Below are 20,805 nucleotides of genomic sequence, written 5' to 3'. Positions count from 1 at the left end.
GCACAGGTGTTAAGAAATTCAATGAGAATCCCATAAACGGAAACAATGTGACAAAAAATCAGAACAAAATAGCCCAGGTGAATCCTACAACGGCTGCCCATTACAATTCTTCAAAAGTGAGCGATAACATTAGAAAACGAATCGACAATGCGCTGCAACTCAAGCTCAAAAAAATGATGACTAAGCCAATAAAGCTGCTGGGATCGACTGAAACTTCATCGGTTTCAAAATTTTTGGAACCATTTACAAATAAATTGGCTGATACAGAAGAAAGGGATCAAAACTCTTTACGGAACAGCATAGCATTGAGTTCAAAAACAAAAAGAGAAACTAAGATTACAACCAACTCTTCAGATATGACTCCTGTCGAAAAAACTGTTGGAGGAATAGATACTGCTGCGTTATCAAGTGCATCAAAAGATATTTCAGATCCAGGTGCCAGAAAGCTAAGAAAGCCAATTGTAAATTCTGATTCAAAACCAAATTATCCTTGCCAAAAGCCACTGAGTCTTATAACCAATTTTGAGAACTCAACCTCCTCTAGTGGGGAGTTAAAATAAGTTTCGATGGAATTGAGGTTCCATACAAGAAAAAAAGATTTCAAATAAGTGTGATAGATGAATTGTACATGAAATTAAATTAAATTATTATAATATATACACTTTTTGGATCAAGCGTGGCGATAAATGAATTGTAAATTAAAGGTTTTATAATTTAAACACTTTTTGTAACAACAAACTTGTTTATTATTTTACTTTGGTGTATTCGGTGCAGGGTGACAAGTGCACAAAATATATTCGTTTAAAAGTCAAGAATAAATCACTGTCTATAGTTATAACTTCGTCCCGCTTTTCCAGCCATCCTTCGTTATCAATATCTTGGATTTATCCTCCCACAAAACGACAGTTCAAAAACGAATTGTAGGTTGTATATTTTTTTAATAAAACGTTCGAGCAAGAACTAAAAAACGCTCAAATATCTCTCACATCAGATCAGAATTGCCTAGCTTTATTTATATAATAGTTAATTGCGTGTTACACTACTAATTTCTTTAAGTTGTTAGTTCGCTTTAATTACATGTAGAGTAAATATTTATGCACATAAAGACGTATGTGCTCACATCTACGTACTCGCTATGATTATTATCAATTGCAATCGTTTCTTGCACTCGCCCAGTGCTCCACTGTATACATTTACAAACATAGGAATACAAATAAGTAATATTTAGTTTGTTTAAGGGCTTGAGAACTTACGCGGCAAAACAAGGCCCAACTGCAGCCTAGAAAACCTGGGTCAACATAATATTGCGTTTAGGAAATGTTGTGTGTCATGTCTGTACGCCTTCCTTCAAATACATATTAAATGTAAAACTTCAAACTCAATTTCAATTAAAGCGGATTCGGAAAACACCGATCGAAAACTACGACGTCGATCGTATTTTTGTGGGACAATAATTCGCTGAACCTGGAATCGTGTATGTGCTGATGTACTTGATGTGTGATTCTTGTTCTATGTCTTATCAATTAGCTAGATGTGGATCATTAAATATTAATATATATATATTGTGGTTTCTCCATCTTAGTTGCCAGCAACGTTTTGCACTTCACTTGAACTGATTATCTCATAATCTTTACTAGAGCTCTCCGAGTCGGATCCCGAGTTGCGTGGGGTTCTGAAAGCAAAAAATGAGGGGAATTACTAACAATCAATGTGAATTAATCAAAAGTATAGAAGGGACAGTAGGTACAATGTGTATGATGTTAAATAAAATGAATAGGATGCAAAACTTACTCCGTTTATACTTCAAGCTTTGATGTGAGAACTTACGATTTCAGATTTTATATACATCGTTTACGTTTTAAATATTCCGAATTTCACCAGAAACCAGTATTTTAAAAACCATTTACCAATAAAATGAACCTCCACAAGTCACGAAACAAATGTATATACAAATGACATGCTTTGTAAACGAAATAAAATTGTTATGAACGCAAACAAAAAAATTAAATTAATGCATTTTAATCATACAATATTATTTATTAAGGAACAAAGAGGTTTTACAATTAAAAGCTAGAGTTAATGTATCTTGCGCTTTGCAATATTGTTTTTTCAATGAAAAAACAAAACGAAATGCTCGACGGAAACTAAACAAATCATAAATACAAATTCGAGCAATAAAGCAGGAATCCTAGTCATTACTGAGCGGACCCTTCTTACCCAGCTTTGGAATCCTTGGGCTGCGTCTGCGGATCCTCTTCGTCCACATCGTCATCCTCGTATTCATCGGCTCCCACCTTGCGACGCTTGCGGATTTCCATGTCGGTGTCGTGTTCTTTGATAAGCTCGATTTTCTCTGGTTCAAGTGTGGAGACCTCTGCATCGACATCACCATCGCCGTCAACATCCCCATCCGCGTCTACAGCAGTGTCCTCGGCATCGCTTTCCTTCTCCTTCTTCTTGTCCTTTGACTTGGATTTTTTGTCGGTCTTGCCGGAGGAGCTATTTCCTTCACTGTTATAGTTGCTCTGTTGAGTGGAAAAGTTGATTTAATAGGTTCACAAGCAATTAGTTGTTATGTCAAACCAAACCTCGTAAAGCGGCCAGAAGGAGGCAAAGAAGCCCACATCCTCGGTCAGATTGGGGAAGATCCAGAAGTGCAGTTTGCCACCGGTTAGTGCCCATACAATGGTGAATACAATTAGACGCACCACGGTCAGAGCCAGAATAAAGACAAGGAAACCAGCTGCGGCTACGGAGAGATAATAGACACCCTTTCGCAACAGTGGTGGCCACAGGGGAAACAAGCAGATGCCCACGGCGCCCAACAGCAGGATGAAGCCGAATATCCAGTAGTGCAGCGGAATGGGATCGTAGATCCACACGTACGCCTCGGAGCCGTCCACGAAGATCTGTTCGGGATGCATGTCCAGGCGGATTTTGCGCTTCTTTTTCTCCTTCTTCTCTTTCTCGTTGCCAGAGGCACCTCCCTCGCCCTGGCCATTTTCGGCCTCCGGATCGGTGTCCTTCTTGTCCTTGTCCTTGTCCTTCTCCTTGTCCTTCTCCTGGTTCTTTTCCTTGTCCCCTTTCTTGTCGCCACTGGACTTGCCCCTGATCTCCTCCAGCGTAACGGGCACCTTCTTGGCGCGATGGAAGAACTTGTGCTCCAGCATCACGTCCAGAAACTCGATCACCTGCTCACGGGTGGTGAAGAGCGGGCTACTGCCCTCGGCGAATTTGGATTTCATCAGAGCATCGATGGCCTTGCTGGAAGTGAAGTACTCGACGATGTGGCTCAGAAACTTGGTCTTCTTCGTCTTGACGTTCTTCTTCAGCCACTTGGCCACGTTCTTCTCGTCCTTCGAGGGCTTGTCCACCTTCTGGGCACCCGGTTCGGTGTACTCCTGGATAAGAAAAAAAAGAGTAGAAAATTTGGGTCAGAAACTCACTTTCACGATCGATTAGTTCAATGGGGGGGGTTATAGGCAAATATAGGCCACGACACCAATTTCGTATTCGTCACACTCAAGCCGTTGAGATGGCTTTATTATACGTGGGGTTTTGCCAAGTACCGTGCCATCGTCGTATATTTCCTGCTCCTGCTCCTCCTCGAAGTAGTCCTCCTCGCCGCTCATTTTGCGACTTATATTCTTAAGTACTACGAATTTGATAAAACGAAAAACTTGTCTGGAATTGGCAGTAGTTTTCTTGGTCGTGACGTGTTGCACTCGCTCCGAGAGTCTAGAAAGTATTAAAATCTTGACTCTGGTCAAACGAGCTGGCGATCACCACAACAAACAAACACAGGCGCACACCATTACATGGATATAAGCAGGGGCGGGATAAGGCGTAAAAGAAAAGGGGGTTTAAATTCTATGAAATTGATTGGTTGACTTTTGAAAATAGGAAATACGTTTAAAGACTTTTAGCTTTGTTTTGAACATTTTTTGGGGGGTTTTCCCCAAGTCAATCCCCCCATAGATCCCCGCCTGTGGCCAGTGTACACGCGTACTCAAACTTTCCCCAACAACAACAACCAGAGCAGCTGATAAGTGGGACTGCACCTGACATGTGTGGGTAATGAGAGAACCAGAGAGAGAGAAAGAGAGAGAGCTGAAGCTGGAGAGCGAGATCGACTTACAAGACTGGCTTACAGCGTTGCCAGATGGGCACATGAGCTTACAAGCTCAGCTGTTCAAATTGTCGCCCAAGTTAATTGATCGAAAAGTAAATAAGCTGAGATATCCAGGCCGTGCTAAATGCGCAGTCAAGTCAAGAGATTTTCCACAAACAGCTAATTATAGATGTTTGCAGGCGGGGGGCGAGTTTCGGGGTTGTCCAACGAAAAACACTTCCAGCATTGAACTTGCCCCCCCACATAAGTATGTACAAACGTGAATACATACATATGCCTCATCTGATCTTCCATATCAGCGATTCGATTCAATCTTCTCTTTTATGCGAATTCACGTTTTTTTCCTCGTTTTTTTATCAAAACAAAAAACAAACACTTTCGGCATGCCAATTGGACTGTGGCACCCACACAAATGCCTCCCCTAAAGTGGCTGTCCAGTTAAAACCACGTTGAACTTACATCCTTGCGACGACGGGTGCGCTTCTTTTCCGACATTTTCGATTTAGTGCGACGAACTGCTGACTTGAATTTGATTGATTACAACAATTTTTATAATAATTCTGCCACACACGCACCACATAAACATAGATGGTAGAGATGGAACATAAGTCGATGGTTACTTAATCCTATCGATGTTTCTAAAAATTTCACAATATCGATTACTCCCTCGCAACTATCGATTATTTTTATGATCTAAAAAAGCGTCGATATTTATTTATTTTGACTTATTATTTTCAGCAGTCGCAGTCGGAGCCGGTTTAAAACTGGCTACAAATATTTTATATTGAAAAATGTCGACTAAAACGTACTATCGTCAAATCCAATAAAGTAAAAATAAACTTGTTAATAACTTTATTTAATTACTGCTAAACTAGACATTCTTCAATTAATTATTTTTGTGTTATAATTATAACAATTTAATTATTTTTGTTATAGGTTATAGGTTATTTTTATATTCACAATCCAACATTTTCACAACAATGTATAAATACTTAATTTTTGATTGACTATGAAGGTTGGGGAACACGGATAGCCAGTAAAGGATTTGCTATTCGAGTACTCTGGTGGCTACAAGAATTTCGGATTCTTTATTTTTATTATAATATATATTTATTTAAGATGTTCTATAACTTAAATTTGAAAGTAGCTTTCAGCACTTACTTAATAAACAAAATGGCGCCATCAAGAAGATTGTTACAACAAATTTGAAAACCAACTTTAAAAAATTACGGTTTTTAAACAACAAAATGAAATGATTAGCTTGTTAGAACAAATACAAGTTTTAAAAAGCCACGTCAGTCCTTAGTTAAGGGCACTAAGTTTCTTCATCGGAGCATTTTTAAAAGCTGCAAGGTTAACATTAGACAATGATATAGTCTTCATCACATAGATAAATAAAAAAGAAGGTATCCCTTCAGACTGGGGATCCCCAAACGAAACATAAGTAAACTCAATTGTTTTTCGTTTAAAAGCCAAAAGTTTACGAACGATAATACCGTCAACGCTGCTGAACCTGCGGGATGTTTAAAAGCTTCTGCATCCTAAGATATGTCATATAAAAGACTTTGTCCAATAAAATAGTTGCTCAAAACTGCAAGGCGTTTATACTATTTACTATGGTAAATTCACTTACTTGAATCGTTTGTGTTGATTTATTTTAAGCATATACTTACACTTAAAAACAGTTTGATTGCAGTCACATTTTTTACATTATATCGCCCGATATAATATAATTTTATTTAATATCGGGGAAATGTCAATGTAAACTCAAACAATTTAAGTTCCTTACATCCTCTATTAAAATTATCTTTTTATTAATCTTTGTTTTACAACAAAATACAGACTAAATAATAAGTAAAATATATTATTTATTATATATTCTTATTATTATTATTAATAATGACCCTCGCCAATTGAGCGATCAAAGTTTACGCTATTTTGTTTGCTTCCAGTTGTAGATTTAGTTTTGTTTTCAGTTGTGGTGTTTTCAGTTTCGTTTTCCGTGTCAGTTTGCGTCTCGTTTGTTATATAAAGGAAAACTAAAACTATACCAATCTTTTTTTTTTTACCGCCACGCCAAATTTGACTGCATAATGAATCTGTATGATCGTTAAGCTTACTGTTTATTCTTAGAAAAAATGTGTAAATGTATACATGAAAATATAAGATTGAAGTAAAAGCACAGTAAGGGAAAGTCGGGTCGATGCATTCGGGGAACCATTATCAGGATAAGTTAGGTACTCTACATTGAGAACTGTGTTTCACAAGTATGCTTTTTGTACATTTAGTTCGGATGCGATATTTTATACATTTTAAAATTTATGTATGCACATTCGTTAAATAATATTTGGGAGCAACATCTAAAATACAGGAAATCGGAAACACGGTGACCGTCTAACCACCCTTTCTGGGATTGCGTTTCACCCGTTAAAAAATAAAATAAAACATTTATAATGCACAATTCATTAAAAAGGATCTTGGAACAGGTATGTTCTTCATCTGTTCTCTTGTTGAACACCCTCTTCCAGGTCACTTTATTGGCTCCTGCGCGTCTCAGCCCGGACAACGTGGTCAGACCGGGTAGACCATCAGAAATGATTGTCGGCGATTCGAAAGAAATCGTGTAGCCGTTTTGCAATAAAAGCTTCGTATGTGGGGGGATTGGGAAAGATACGAAAGGTTAGGATGACGCTGCCAACGGCAAGGGCAAACAAACGTGGCCAATGGTCTGAGCCGATCTGCGTGCCTTGCGGTAGAACGCCTGTGTAAGTTTGGATAGGTGGGTGGTTATGTGAGGGTTATGCGTTACTGTTCTGTTTGCGTATTTGTCAGTGTCGGTTCTGTTCTGTTCGGTGTACGCTTTAAACTAAATGATAAAATATAGTTTAAACGTTAGTCGTGTTAACTAAATGTTAAAATCTGGATCTTACGAATACGGCGCTCGAATCGTGTTCACTGTAGCCCAAGCGCTTGGTGTGCTTGAACACCTCGTTGGTGATGCTGGTGACAGGCATTGACTGGTCCAGATTCTCCGCCATGTTTAGCACCAAACGCAAGTCGCGTTGCATGTGGCTCAAAGGCTGCTGTGGATTGAAATCGCCCTTGGCCATTTCTGCAAGATAAATAAGGCCCATATTAACCATCTCTGTTTATACTATTCTTTAGGACTAAAACAATTTCAGATAATCGAATCTGCAGGGAATTAAATTTAGACATACCTTTGCCTTTGGCCAGCAGCATTGGTGATTTCATCGAAGTCAAATCGAAGATATCTATGATGTCATTTAACGAAATTGAAAAACGATCAGCTGCAAAAAAAATTATGTTCAAATTAATTTATAAACGCTTAGCAACATTTGAATATAAGACCTACCAAGTGCTAACGCCTCGGCCAACCCGACCAGACTCACTCCCAAAATGGTTTGCAAAATGAGGTTCACTTTACAGGCATTACCGATATCTGCTAGATGTGAACAAGGGACAAATTTAGTAAATTGTTCTGTCGAATGTGTCGTTGGACTAGGCTTCACTTACTCCCTAAGAAGAATGTGTTCTTCGCGATGGTCTTGAAGCACGAGTGGCACTCCTCGAACACTGAGCGATCGCCGCCGGCGAGGATGATGAGCATGCCATCCGCCGCCTCTTGGCGCGAGCCGTGAATTTGTGCCTCCAGATAGCGACCGTTGCACTGCTTGATACCCTCACCTATATCCAACGAGGTGTCCGGATCAATGGTAGACATTTCCACGTAGGCCTTGTTGTTTAAATCCTTCAACTGCAGAACGCCACAGTTGCCAAACACGAGCTGAGCATAAAAAAACAGAAGAGTATATTATTTATGAGAGTTGAATTATGACGCTCCAAGGTTTTCGTCGTCTGTTAAATTATTCCGTATCGTATTTTCCTATTCTTTTGTATTTTACTTTAAGTTAAATTTATTCAGCTTACAACAACGTCGCCATACAAAGATAACGTGAATTTGTTGTATACAAAGCATAAGAAAAAATTGACTGTCATTTTATTTTGGTTTGTGAAAATGTTACATATATGTAAAACATTTTCTTCTAAGAATATTTTCATTAACGAGCATTGTTATGTATTTTTAATTGTAAATATGAAGTTTAGCAAACGCCTTGAACTAGTTGATGAAACGGTATACAATTTCTTAAATCTGTTTGGTTTATTTTTATTTATGGTTAAGCTCAGGGATCATAAATAATAATTATTAAATTGGTTGAAACAGAAAATTTTTTTACCAATTTAATGATTTTTTAGGGAATTATTTAATCGATCACAACATAATTATGATTGTTTTGAGCAAATCAAAAATTATTCAAACAAACTTGACTTTTTTTTTCTTTGCACTGCATTCTTGGAAAAGATTTTAGGTGTTAAAAAAAAATTTTCCGACTTTGAGTAACATATTTTGATCGAAATAATATTGTTCAAAAAATATTAACTATTTTAAGAGTAATTTTTATCACTCAAAAAAAAAAAAAAAAAATTTAATTGTGATTTACTAATAATACTTCAACCAAATTTCAGTTTAATTTTGTTAAATCAAATTAATTATTATTGTGCCCATCTGTGTCAACTATTTTTTAAATTAAACAGAAAAGGAATCTAGCCGAAGCTTACAGCCGTCTGATTTTTATAAAATTAAAGTCGTATTTCTCTTCTTACTAAAATAAAAAATAAAATAAATGTACTTATGTTTTTAATTAATTTTTCGATTGGTTTAGATGATTCTAGGGTAAACAAAATAAAACACACCCACAGGAAGTTTAAAAATCTTCTTATCAGTACAACGTATTAATATGTTTTTGTGACTTACATCCTTGGCGCCCTTGGGATCCGACACGCAGCAGAAGATAACGTCAGCCGCCTCCACCACGTCCATTGGAGTGTCTTTGACTTCGGCTCCGGCCTCCGCAAAGGGCTGGCACTATAGAGCACAAATGTCATCAAATTTAGCTTTAGATTCTCTTCAAAGGACACTCACCTTGTCGATGGTGCGGTTCCAAACCACAACCTTGTGCCCAGTGTATATCAAGTCTTTGACTATGGTCGATCCCATCATGCCAAGGCCCAGGAAGCCGAAAGTCTGCTCTGAGGGCACGATTTCACGATCGGCCAGCGTGTTAGAACGCGAGCTCATGTCGATGACCTGGGTCTCTGGCCGCGTGACCACCGGACGGTCGAGCAGAGCAATTGCATTCGGTGCCCGCTTGGCCGCCAGCGAGGCCAACAGTGCGTCAGTCTCGACCCGGCGTCTGGCCGTAGGCGTGGAGTTGGCATCGTCAACTCCCGCATCCCGCGCTGCTTCTCCGGAAGCAGCACGCCTGCCTCGCTTGGCATTTGATGTCCCACTGGGCGTCTGTTGCGCGGAGGTGCGCCGTTTCTGTGCGGATTTTGTGGCCGATCCCTTGGCCGACTTTACAGACACGGCGGCCACGGACTTGGCCTTGGGCGTCCGCTTAGCACCTGTCTTCGTTGTGGCTGCCTGCGTCGTCGCGGGTGACGCTGAAGAATCTGCATTGTTTTCCCCATCCAAGCCCTCGCCCTCATCAGGGCTGCCCACCACATGGGCCACCACTCCGTTGTTGGCATCGGCAGCCGCCTCGTCTGCCACATTCTCCTCGCTGTCTAGGCCATCACGGATCTTGTCGAAATCGGCTTCGGTGGCGTGATTGGGCGCACCGCAGCTTTTGTTCACCTGCTCGTCTACCTCGGCGGGGTCGTCAATATACTTTTCGATGTCCGTCATGGCGTGTCGGAAAGCAGCGGGCTTGCTCACCTTGGCCAGTTCATCCTTCCAAGGCCCTTCGAAGGGCTTGATGTTGTTCTCCTCAATCCAGGCACTGTTAAATGTCACATACATTAATTATGCTCACTTCTTTCTTTCTCTATTTATACTTACAAATTCCTAGACCCAAAGAAAAACACACACTTGGTATTCGCCCGGCGCTGCTGGCTGAGCAGATCAAGGGGTGGATCCACAATCTATAATAAGTAATGGTTACTTTAAAACTCACTTTTGATACGCTTCCGATTCGAATCAAATTTGGCGAATTTTGCATCTAAAAAGTTCAGCTGTGATCAATATTGCTGATCAAATAACAAAAAAAAAAAAAAAGAATTAAATATCAAAGAAAAAACAATTTAATATTTTAAAAGCCCAACGTAATTTTTTCAACTTTTAAGAAATAAATTTTCTAATTTCCTAAAAGATAAATAAAAAATAATAAAGACCGAATATTTTTAAAATAAACATTTAAAAAATTTCCATGAAAATAATTCAAAAACACAAATAACCAATTGTTACCTCTCACAAGATCAACAATCAAATAACCAGAATTTAATATTTGACACTTTCGAGAATTAAAGGGTTCAGAAACCCATAAAATTCACATAAAAATAAAATAAACAAAATGTTGTAGAAATAATCAAATAAATCAGACCAAAAACTCTTCAACAAGTTCTAGTCACTTCTTGTTGAATTTGTTTTCCCTCAGCCTTAAAAAGCAATTAAATAAATATGCAATATTAGCAATAACAATGCTAATATCTAAATAGAGATGAAAAAAATCTAGTCAGACAAGAAGCCTTTAACAAATTTGCTTGAAAACTACATATACTGCAGAGTTTAAGCTTTTCCTCAGATACAATTTGTACTATCTTTAACAGATAATAAAGAACCAATTTGTATCTCTTAAAATTAAAAATAAAAATTATAGTTCTATGCATTTAAAAAAAAGAACATATGCACAAACTTTTCACCAAATTTGATCGAAAGGGGATTCGGGTTATATCCTTGGCAACGCCTGTTCAAATTCCATACACTCCTTCCGTCGACGCGCGTCACCTCACTCCTCACCCCCCTCCTCCTCTTCAATAACATTACATGCTGGCTTCTTGCGGCTGTACACGATCGAAAGCTATGGCCTATAGCCCCCGATAGCGGCTCCATTTAAGAGGAGGCCATTTCCAGCCCGCCGGCAGCAACAACAAAGCGTGTGCAAGTGCGTGGCCTTTGGCAGCGACGCTGGCAGAGACGCCGACAGAATCATGGAAAAGTACAGTCGAAAACAAACACAACAACATGGCAGAGGCGGCGGCAGAGGATTCGGCAGCGACGCGACGTCGACGCAGCGTAAACATTCCGATCGCTTACCATTCCAGGCCACGGTGTGAAGCCCTTCATTTTGGCCCTGGAATAAAGGAAATGCTATTAGGAAACTCAATTTGAAACTGGGCGGAGAATCGTATTGGGCTATATTATAGCCGCACTAAAAAAAGGCGCGCGCGCGTAAAAAGCGCCAACGCAGAGATGTCGACGTCGCCGCCCGGATTTTACACATGTAACTCTTGTTAGCTCCATTTTGGGAGGAACTCCATGGGTAATGCCCTGCGTGGCGGTCGAAAAACCAGCGCTAATTGCTTTTTTATGCACACTTCACTGCTTTTTTTTTTTTGGAGCGCTAACCGTGCGGAATTGAGGTTATGTGTTTGCTTTGGTTTTTTTTTTCGGCCAGCAGGAGCTGGGAAATCACGGAAATCTTGGGGGTCCTTCGTCCTGGCTTACCATATCAGATCCTTGGGTTTGTAAATAAATTTCTCCGCCGCATCGCCGCCCGACAGCGACAGTTTTTTGTTCTTCGACATAATGTTGTCCAGGCGTATGTTGAACTTGGTTATTTTGCTGGCTTGGGCGGACGGAGCACACGAACTAGTAATTATCCTGGTCGGAGCACAAATCTCGGCGTCGGAGTTCAGTGAATTTCGGAGATATTCGCTCGCAAGTCACCCGTATTTTTCTTTTTTTCGCTTTGTGTGTGTGATGCGCTGCCGAACCGATAGTATTTGCTGGGAAAATACGATAGCTCGCGGGCGCCATTTTGACTGGTTATCGACTAGTGTTGGAAAGAGGCGGCAGTGTCACGTCACACAAAAGAGCTGCCAACCTGGGTCGTAGTCTTAGTTCGTTTTGAATTTAGTTAATATTTTTGTTAATAATTAATTGTTCATCGATTTTATTACAAAAAATAAAAATAAGATGATAATTATTAATTGGTGTTTTATTGAATTACTGTTCACTCATCATGGAATACTAGGACAAGGTTAAATGGAAAGAGGAACTAGTTCAGGAACTACTTAAACTTGATAAATGTCAAAGTGTGTGGTATATTGTTAAATTTCATAGCTAACATTTAAAAAAAACATGAAAACTAAATAAATATGAAAAAAATAATGGTAAAATGGCTGGTGGCAACGATAAGAAGATACGACTTCATTGCTTCACTTGAAATGCTTTTTAAATTTTAACTCCATCAACATATTTTCATATAAGAAAATGAGCTATCGACCTTATTAGAAATTCTTGTTTTAGGAAAACGAAACATTCATAAATGGAATTTAAAGTCCCAATAATTAACGTTTACTAAAACTAGTAATAACCCAAATAATTTAAATAATATTATTATTATACAAATAAAAAACATTCTAAAAATTTATTATTTAGGTATCATAATTTCCCCACAAATTTATTTCATACCTTGTGATCTTAAACTCGAGAAGTTGGGGAAAGTATTTCAGTTAACCGCTAGTCATGTTAAATTGAGTGTCGCTCTAAGCCGCATATAAATTACCACACGTCCACCCCCAACTCCACTTTTATTCTGATATTCAACACTCAACCATATAATCCTCATAAATATGAAACAATCAAATAAAAAAGGAATAAAAAGCAAATGCTGCAGGGGTTGCGGGGACATGCGACAACCCTGCCCAGTCAAACTTTTATGGGCGACCTGGTGAAGCGACAAACAAAAGGAAAAAAGGGAAAATTGTGGCCGTTAAAGGGGTAAAAAGTTGTATTTTTATTTTTGTGAGGAAAATAACCCCTACTTTTGGGTTGAATAATGGCTGGCGTTTTGTATTGCAATTAGCAAGCGCGGGATGGGTGAAAAGGATTTATTGGGACCAGATTGGCATTAATTATGTAGAAAAATATGTGCCGCTAATTTTCACCGTTGCCAAGTGGATAGTATCAAATCTGAAGATAAAATAAATATACGTTGTAGATTTTCTTTTATAACTCAATTGTTAGGTGTTTGAATTTGAACAGTCGGTTAACTAAATCGTTGATTTTAATATATTTGGTGATCAATATACGATAAATGCAAATATACTTCCTTTTTAAATTCTAACCGATCTCAGGCATTTAAAAAACGATTAGAGATGCTATCGAACTTTTTCCACCCCTAAAGTTTCACAGGAGATTCTCCATCTCAACAACAACCTGTAAAAAGTAAAAGTTTGTGATTTTCACTTACGTACTGGCGGGTAAAACCAATTTAGAATCAAAATAAAAAAGACGCTATGTCGTTGTAAACAACGCCAATTTAATAGCACACTTGTTTGGCACTTCTTTTTTCCGAAAACAATTGTTTGTAAAAAATTAAATTACAAGAGTAAAAGATCGTAAAATCTTGCTCCTCGCGCCGAAGAAATAAATGAATTAATTTCTATTGTTTTTGTGGATTTCTGTTTGTCCAAACACATTAAATTATTTCTAGTCCCAAAGTGTATCGGGTTTCAAGTTCTTAGTCGAGTTTGTTTACGCCATTCCAATTACGCTGACACTTTAAAAAATGGCGCTCTCTGTTTACAAGTGAGGGCCTGGAAATGCCTATTGGAAGTCAGTCGGATTTTCCAATCTTGTTGTGAAGGGTCGTTTCCCGTAAAAATTATTCCAGTTTGCTAAACTATAACAAAACAATTGCTTTTTGTTTTTTTTTTTAATTTCCATTAATCAATTTTTTAAAAGTTCATGCTGTTTGGAGCCACTTTTTTCTAGCAAAAGTGATAAAAACAACAATGTCAATAAGCATACCGTAATTGATTTTAAGTATATTAATAAGGAACACTTTTGAAAAGAAGAAAGATAAAAAACGAAAATGACTACATTTTGTTCGAAAATTGTGACAAATAAATTTATTTTCAAAACATTACTCTTAAATATTATGCAAAGTTTGTATAATGGCGTATATTATAATACACAAAACAAATAAGACTTTTATGAAAGTGAAACCAAAATAGATTTTTACTGACCATACAAATATCTACCATTCATACTTTAACTATGTATTCGTGTAAATTATATTTTTAGGTCTTTCAAAATTCCGTAACCCGATTTAAAATCGTTTAATGTAAGTATCCTAAATAAACCAATCTATTTATTATTTTTAAAAATAGAGATTTTTATTGCAGTTTTCTATTATAATGATGTGCGACGGCAGTAATTCCAGTCCCTCTTCAAGTGAGTAAAACTGCTATTTAGAATTAATTTGCTTTGGCTGCTGCATTTACAAAGGTTTTTTCGATCGATATCTGATGATCCGATTTACATATTGGCTGGCTTACATGCTTGGCTCAACCACTGCATTGTTCTGTGATTTTTTATGATAACCACTCTTTTTTCTGACGAAACACTTGGGGTGGTTCGAGATTCAAATCGCAGTAATTCAATTGCTCTGGCGACAAATCCCCTATTTGCTTACGCACATGTTAAATTAACTCAAATAATATATAAAAAGATTGCCTTGCATTTATATATGTAAGTTGGCTTTGGGAACAGTTCCGGCTCTTAAAGTGTTGATAAAACAACAACTTGAAGCACGCCCCACTGCCGATTGTGGAGCACCACTTGCCACTTGCCCCAAGGATGTGGAGGAGGGGTCGGAGCCACTGCAGCAGGATCTAGTGCAGCGCAAACAAACAGCAAATAGGCACAAGGACCTACTTACTTGCGGCTTAGCAGGTTCCTTTGTTTTGCCATTTGGAAGCTGCAGTTGCCGTCGCATTTGCCGCATTTGCTTTCGCTTTTCGCAACTTAAATTAGCTAATTTACTCTCTACTAAATTACAATCCGAATCCACAAATTTAATCCTGTGGCTGGCCTCACAATTTTTGGCTCGCTCTGTGCAAAGTTTCTGACGCGAGGAAATCGCAGTAATTTCCACATGAGTGCACTGCGAAAATGTAAACGCTCTTTAAGCTCAAGTTTATTTAAACAGTCATTTCTTTTAGCTTACCATTAATACATACAAGTATGTACAATTGAGAATTGCGCTAAAAATTCTTTGTAACTAGTTACAGTAAAAATCGATTAGTTGGCTTTTTCTAATTTAAACGAGATTCAGTCGATTTCCAACACAATGAATAAATCATTAAAGTGGATATATCTTGTCGGTCCGTCTGTTTTACGAAAACTTGACTTATTCAGCTTTAAAGCGAACTGGATAAAACTTTAAAAATTCGTTTTTATATTGCAAAAGTCAAAAACGATCGATTATATCAAATACCTGCCGTACGAACAATATAAACATAATTCAAATAAAGTTAACACATCTTTAATTTTTAACTTGAACACGTTTTATTTACGAGTGTCTATTTTTACCAGAGTTATGTCACTTCTTTTCGTAATAATCGGGTATAGATTTTACAGATTTTTTTATATATATAATTATTTATTTGATTAGAATTAAAACTGAATGTTTATTTCGATTCAAATATAGGCAAAGCGAAGGACCAACTTGATATGGACCTAGGAGAATCAATTCTGATAACTCATTATGTGAGTCCCCAGCAATTTAGCTACGTTAAATGCAAAGATGTGCAGGACTCCGCCTCGTCCTTACGCCAAATAGAGCGTGATTTAGCGGATTACTGCCCCAGTAAATTGGCGAAGCATATCTTTCATGATTTTCAGCCAGTCATTGTGCGCTACTTGCCTTGGAATCCGCCCAAGCTCCTAAGGGGTGTGGTGCGTAGGCGGTTGGAGGCCGATCAGTACCTGATCTGGCTTCAGGATTACGGATTCACCTTAAGCTGCCCTGTTGATGAACTGTGGCCTCTGCCTGATCACTTAAGTCGCCGTTTCTGGGACATCAAATGGGGTGGCGTGGCGTTTATCACCCCCCAAGATGGCAGTGCCTGGTGCCAATCAGCCATTCAAACCTTTGACAAGCAGCTGGAGGAAGCTATCCAGCTCACATTTCAAGTCCTATATCGAAGTTCAACGAATCGAGATTTCGGCCAGCTTATGATTAGATGCAACAGTCACAGTGACTCTTTTAAGGATGCTGCAAATTTTCTAATAGAGCGGAAGCATGCCCTCTACGATGACAAGAATTTGTTGATGGTCAGCTCTTCCGCTGATGATTTTAGTTTGGAACTGGCCGAGAACAACTACTTGGGATTCGAAGCACGGCCGCGTGTTAGAGGCATTTTTGAATTAGTGGCTGGCAGCCAATCCTCTGAAAACTCCCTGAAACTTCAGCCAGTTGTGGTGCTAAAGCAAAATTACACTGATTTATCTTTTGTCAATTGTAAGACATTGGAGAAAAAAGAGTCCTCATTCGTTGCATTAAAGGAAGCGAGACGGAATCTGACCCGCCCGGAGACTCAGTACCAGAAGCTGGACGGGCTTCTTCAGAGTCGCAATCCCTTACTCATACCGGAAACTGGCAAGGTCCTGAGCAAAATTCAAAGCAACCGCGACAGTTCCGTGGAGACTGCTCTCAATAGCAGACCAACAAACAATAATCAAGAAGCTCTGACATCAGATATAACTAATTGTTTGAGAAAAGTAGGAAGTCGGATAATAATTCCTTGGAAATCAATAATTTATCTGATTGTTTGCCAAAATTGCAGCTATCACCAATTAAGCAAACCTTTTCCCAATCGAATCCAATTATTGTAAATGATACGGCATCATCAGCCTCGTGTGGATCGTTAGAGCACTTAACTGAATCTTTAACCTTAACTAATGCTGAAAGGCTTCCGCCGGTGATAATACCTAAGCCAAATTTTGTGCCTACTTCCGTGATGTTAAAATTGTCTGCTTCTTCAGTAGCAAAAACTTCGCCTGCATATGCAAATGGAAATGGACCTGACCCATCGAATTCTCAATCAGTATCCTTCTGCATGAATAAAATGGAACGCATTTTTAATGACATGCTTGGCAAGAACAACGACAACAGAGTAAAAAATTCTATTTCCCCAACTTTGATAAGAAATTCGGGGAAGACACTTAAATCCGTCGTAGGAAATAAAGATATTAACATGGCAAGAAAGGTGCTAGTCCACAGCCTCGTGTCAGTGGATCCAGTCACAAGTTTGAAGGAGATCCCTCTTTGCAAGGAGATTCAGATGGCCATGAACGATCTGAATTTTCGCACACCATTGGTGACGCAAGGCTATGCCTGGCCGCATCTCGTCCAGGGCGGATCCCTCATCCTGGTGGATGGCTCGAGAGCAGGTCGCTCCTGGAGTTACTTACCCGTTCTTTGCTCCTCGGTGTTGCGTTCTATGCAGGACACTCCACCCAACTGCTTGGAACGGATTGCCTGTGGTCCCCTGACCATCCTGGTTGTGGATTCTGTAGACAATGCCAACAAATTGGCCTCCCATTGCGACTTCTTGATGAGGGACTACGACACCCAGCAGCTGAAAGTGGTCAATACTCATGCCCATGGCATGACTGATGTACACTTGATGCTGCTCAACTCGTGCGGCGTTTTAGTGACAACGCCGGCGCATTTGTTAGATATATTAAATGTCGATGGACTAACTCTACTGGATCCGGTTAGGTTGCAGTACCTAATCTTTGATGACTTCGATCGTATGCGTCTGGGAAATTCGCAGCTCCTTGACGAAGTGCTGCAGAAAATAAACAGCATGGGCTGTCAAACGATGCAGTTGGTCGTTGTGGCTCAGCAATGGAATACTGAAAAATTCAAAAAGCTCCTGAAGCGAGCAGTTAAACCACTGATTCTTTTTGGAGACTTCTTCGCGGCTGCCATATATGGGGGTCTAAAATTGAAGTTCATCCTGCGAAATTCCGCCTTGAAGCAGCAGCAGCTCCTCGATATCCTGGCAAAACAAAAGCCCCCAAAGAAGCGTACACTGATCTATTGCAAAAATCAGGAGTTGGATGACCTGAAAATTGTTCTGACCGAAGCAGGACATACATGTTTGGGCATTTCAAAGGTAATGCATCAGGTGAGTTAATTTATAGACAAATTGTCTATCTTTATTTAACTAGTTCAAATGATTACATATGACATTTTTTGTTCTGTATATCAGAAAGTTTTGGTTCATCATAAGATTCGTAATTTATTATTAATGGATTAGGGATTAATCGATAAATTTGAACAACATCTTTTAGGAACCACACGAATTGTTGTTGATCAGCGACAGCCAGCTCCAGGAACCGCTGCCAGCGAGAAACATTGAGCTGCTCATCCACTTCAGTCTTCCGGAGTCCTGGTCGAAGTTTGCCTTTCGATTCCACACCATGGCGGACATCATTCGAAATGTTTTGAAGCCACCACTGGAAAACGTGCAGCCCTTGGTCAGCTACTTGATGCTGGACGAGGGGAACTGCAGGGAGTGGCCTCGCACCATGAAGTTCCTTGAGGATCACGGCGTCGATACGAAGGAGTTGATGTCCCAATTTATGCGCACTAGCCAGCAGAAATCGGTTGATAGTCTTCCCTATTGCCCGTACCTTCTGAGCAGCGGGGAGTGTAACCGGAGCTTATGTGATAAGCGTCACCACTACGTCAAAGCTGATTTTCCGTATCCTGGTAATCCGCTGCAGCAATCGGGGACCGTAATCCGTTGCAAATTACACAAAGCCTACAACGCAGCTCACATGGCCGTCTTGCCCATGAAGTACAAGTGCAAAGGTTCACCCAGTTGGATGGATGTGCCCTATCCTTCGAATCCATCGACACTAGTGCTAAAAATGAGCTTGAGAGTGCCCCAAAAGATACATACCCCATATAATGTTAACGATGTATGTTTTGTGCTGTATCACGGACACTTGCGGAGGGTAAGAATCGTAGATATCCCCTCCACACGTCCAATCACTGTCCAATTTATGGACCATGGCACTGAACTAGTGCAGATCAAGCCCAGTGAGTTGCTGGAGTGTCCGGAGAAGTTTAGGACCCAGCCTCCTCTGGCCATGGATATTCGTTTGTCCGGAGTAGTGGCAGCTGGAGAGGAAAGCAAGTGGTCGTCCGACTCAATTCGATACGTTGAGGAAAGCTTTGGCCCCATTGATGGACAGGTAATGCAGATAACCGTAGACTTCGCCGTTCTGAATGTGGTCTATGTAAGGGAAATCGCTTTAATAGAAGAGTGCAGAACAATGCAAACAAGTGTGTACAAAATCTTTTTGCGCAAGGAGCTGATTCGTCGAGGATTCGCTAGGTTGGACAGCAAAGTCATCGATGTTCTGCGAACCATGTCTGAGGATCGGAAAGAAGAAATCGAAAAGTTGAATGCCAACAAAGAAAACATTGGTTATTTTAATGTAAATACCGATTTGGAGAACCCTCAAAAGGATCTCCCTTCTGCACCAAACAGCGAAGTGAATAGTTTGAATGGAGCATGTCAAAATGCGGATATTACTATGCCCCTCCAGAAAAAAATGATGACAGCAATTGACCAACATATAAATGATAAGGTGTCAGTCAAAAGAGAAGACGAAGAGAAAGATTCTTTAGAACCTTTGGAGGATGATGAAAAAGCAGTTAAGGAAAATCATGCTCAGATCGATTCTTCGTTAGACAGTTCTACTGCATTCTTAAACGTCCTGTCTAACGAGTTGAACACTAACAGCCCTTCGAAGAAACAGCATACTCAAAAATTCCTTTACAACATTCTGAATGAGCAAGAAAATCAGGAAACCATCCCGTTTAAAGAATCCTGCGCAAAAGCGTTGAACAGGGATAAATTTGCTAAAGCAGGCCCTAAAGATCCTTCAATGAACCAAGTATCGAAATCCTTGCAGTGTGGCATGAAAGCTGAAGGGTCAGTGTATCCCAGGGTCAAATGGCACCAGACCCACACATATATCGAACTAATAATTGAACAGCTGACGTCAGACTATAATCTCATTGTGCAGGGTAATATCTTAAAGTATAGCGTGACAACCACTTCTCCTCCTCAGAGATGCATCCTGAATCTTCTGGGCGAGGTTGCGATTGAAACACAAAAACAACTAGGCTATTACTTGCATGTTAAGTTGACCAAGGTTGATTTACTAGTCTACTGGCCAACACTTCTCAATTCGCTCTACACTCAACAACAATCCCAATGGTTGATCTTTGATACGGAGAGGGCTCAAGGACCTCCACCATCAGAGGGTCTGGGGTTGTGGGAAGGAAATCTTAGTAAGAAGATAAGCAATGACAACTCCAATCCAGACGAAGACGAATTTAGTTCTTCTACGGAAGACATCTCCGAGTCGGGAGTGGAATACTGCGACTTGGACTCGGTCTTGTATGAAGATATTTAGTGTTATCTTCTCATTTATTCCTTATATATTCAAATGTTTTACTATTAATGAAATGGCCCAATTCATTTTATGTTTTGATCTAAATACATCTACCCACTTTAATATCATTAAATTGTAGCAAAAGTATCGAGCACAATTGCTATCCCTACGACATAGTATCCATACATACATCGATACAATTTATTTGCTTTTCCCTTTAGTACTTATACTTTGGGTATTCCCAAAGTAGAAAGTCGAACTATTGGATTTAATAACAAGCTATGGACTGTCTAAACTTCTTTATTTGCATATATTTGGT

The 20,805-nt window shown here is 39.4% G+C and overlaps 3 protein-coding genes across 5 annotated transcripts; 1 reads left to right on the top strand and 2 right to left on the bottom strand.

Moving 5' to 3' along the window:
- Positions 1–921: 921 nt before the first annotated feature.
- On the bottom strand, positions 922–4,731 carry LOC108142022 (translocation protein SEC62). 2 transcript variants are annotated; one of them, XM_017265698.2, is made up of 4 exons: positions 4,592–4,731; positions 2,589–3,401; positions 2,218–2,525; positions 922–1,672 (listed from the first exon to the last, which is right to left on the bottom strand). In XM_017265698.2, the coding sequence occupies exons 1-4, from the start codon at positions 4,625–4,627 to the stop codon at positions 1,579–1,581; spliced, it is 1,251 nt and encodes a 416-aa protein (XP_017121187.1). In that variant the 5' UTR covers positions 4,628–4,731; the 3' UTR covers positions 922–1,578. The 2 variants fall into 2 exon arrangements, with proteins under 2 accessions (XP_017121187.1, XP_017121186.1); XM_017265697.2 differs by lacking the exon at positions 4,592–4,731 and adding an exon at positions 3,570–3,756.
- Positions 4,732–5,907: 1,176 nt separating this feature from the next.
- LOC108142000 (putative oxidoreductase GLYR1 homolog) lies at positions 5,908–11,997 on the bottom strand. 2 transcript variants are annotated; one of them, XM_017265665.2, is made up of 9 exons: positions 11,718–11,997; positions 11,307–11,343; positions 10,053–10,135; positions 9,135–9,993; positions 8,967–9,077; positions 7,667–7,937; positions 7,506–7,595; positions 7,351–7,440; positions 5,908–7,244 (listed from the first exon to the last, which is right to left on the bottom strand). In XM_017265665.2, exons 1-9 carry the CDS (start codon positions 11,795–11,797, stop codon positions 7,045–7,047), a joined length of 1,821 nt encoding a protein of 606 aa, XP_017121154.1. In that variant the 5' UTR covers positions 11,798–11,997; the 3' UTR covers positions 5,908–7,044. The 2 variants fall into 2 exon arrangements, with proteins under 2 accessions (XP_017121154.1, XP_017121155.1); XM_017265666.2 differs by having other exon boundaries at positions 7,506–7,592.
- Positions 11,998–14,419: 2,422 nt separating this feature from the next.
- On the top strand, positions 14,420–20,507 carry LOC108141654 (putative ATP-dependent RNA helicase SoYb). The gene is given in 5 exon segments (XM_017265124.1): positions 14,420–14,453; positions 15,712–16,727; positions 16,730–16,742; positions 17,049–18,199; positions 18,366–20,507. Coding segments are annotated over 5 exon segments (4,356 nt in total).
- The last annotated feature ends 298 nt before the right edge of the window (positions 20,508–20,805 follow it).

The sequence above is a fragment of the Drosophila elegans genome, unplaced genomic scaffold, assembly GCF_018152505.1.
Source record: "Drosophila elegans isolate 14027-0461.03 unplaced genomic scaffold, ASM1815250v1 contig_814, whole genome shotgun sequence".
Taxonomy (NCBI): domain Eukaryota; kingdom Metazoa; phylum Arthropoda; class Insecta; order Diptera; family Drosophilidae; genus Drosophila; species Drosophila elegans.
This window is presented reverse-complemented; position numbering and strand designations above follow the sequence as displayed.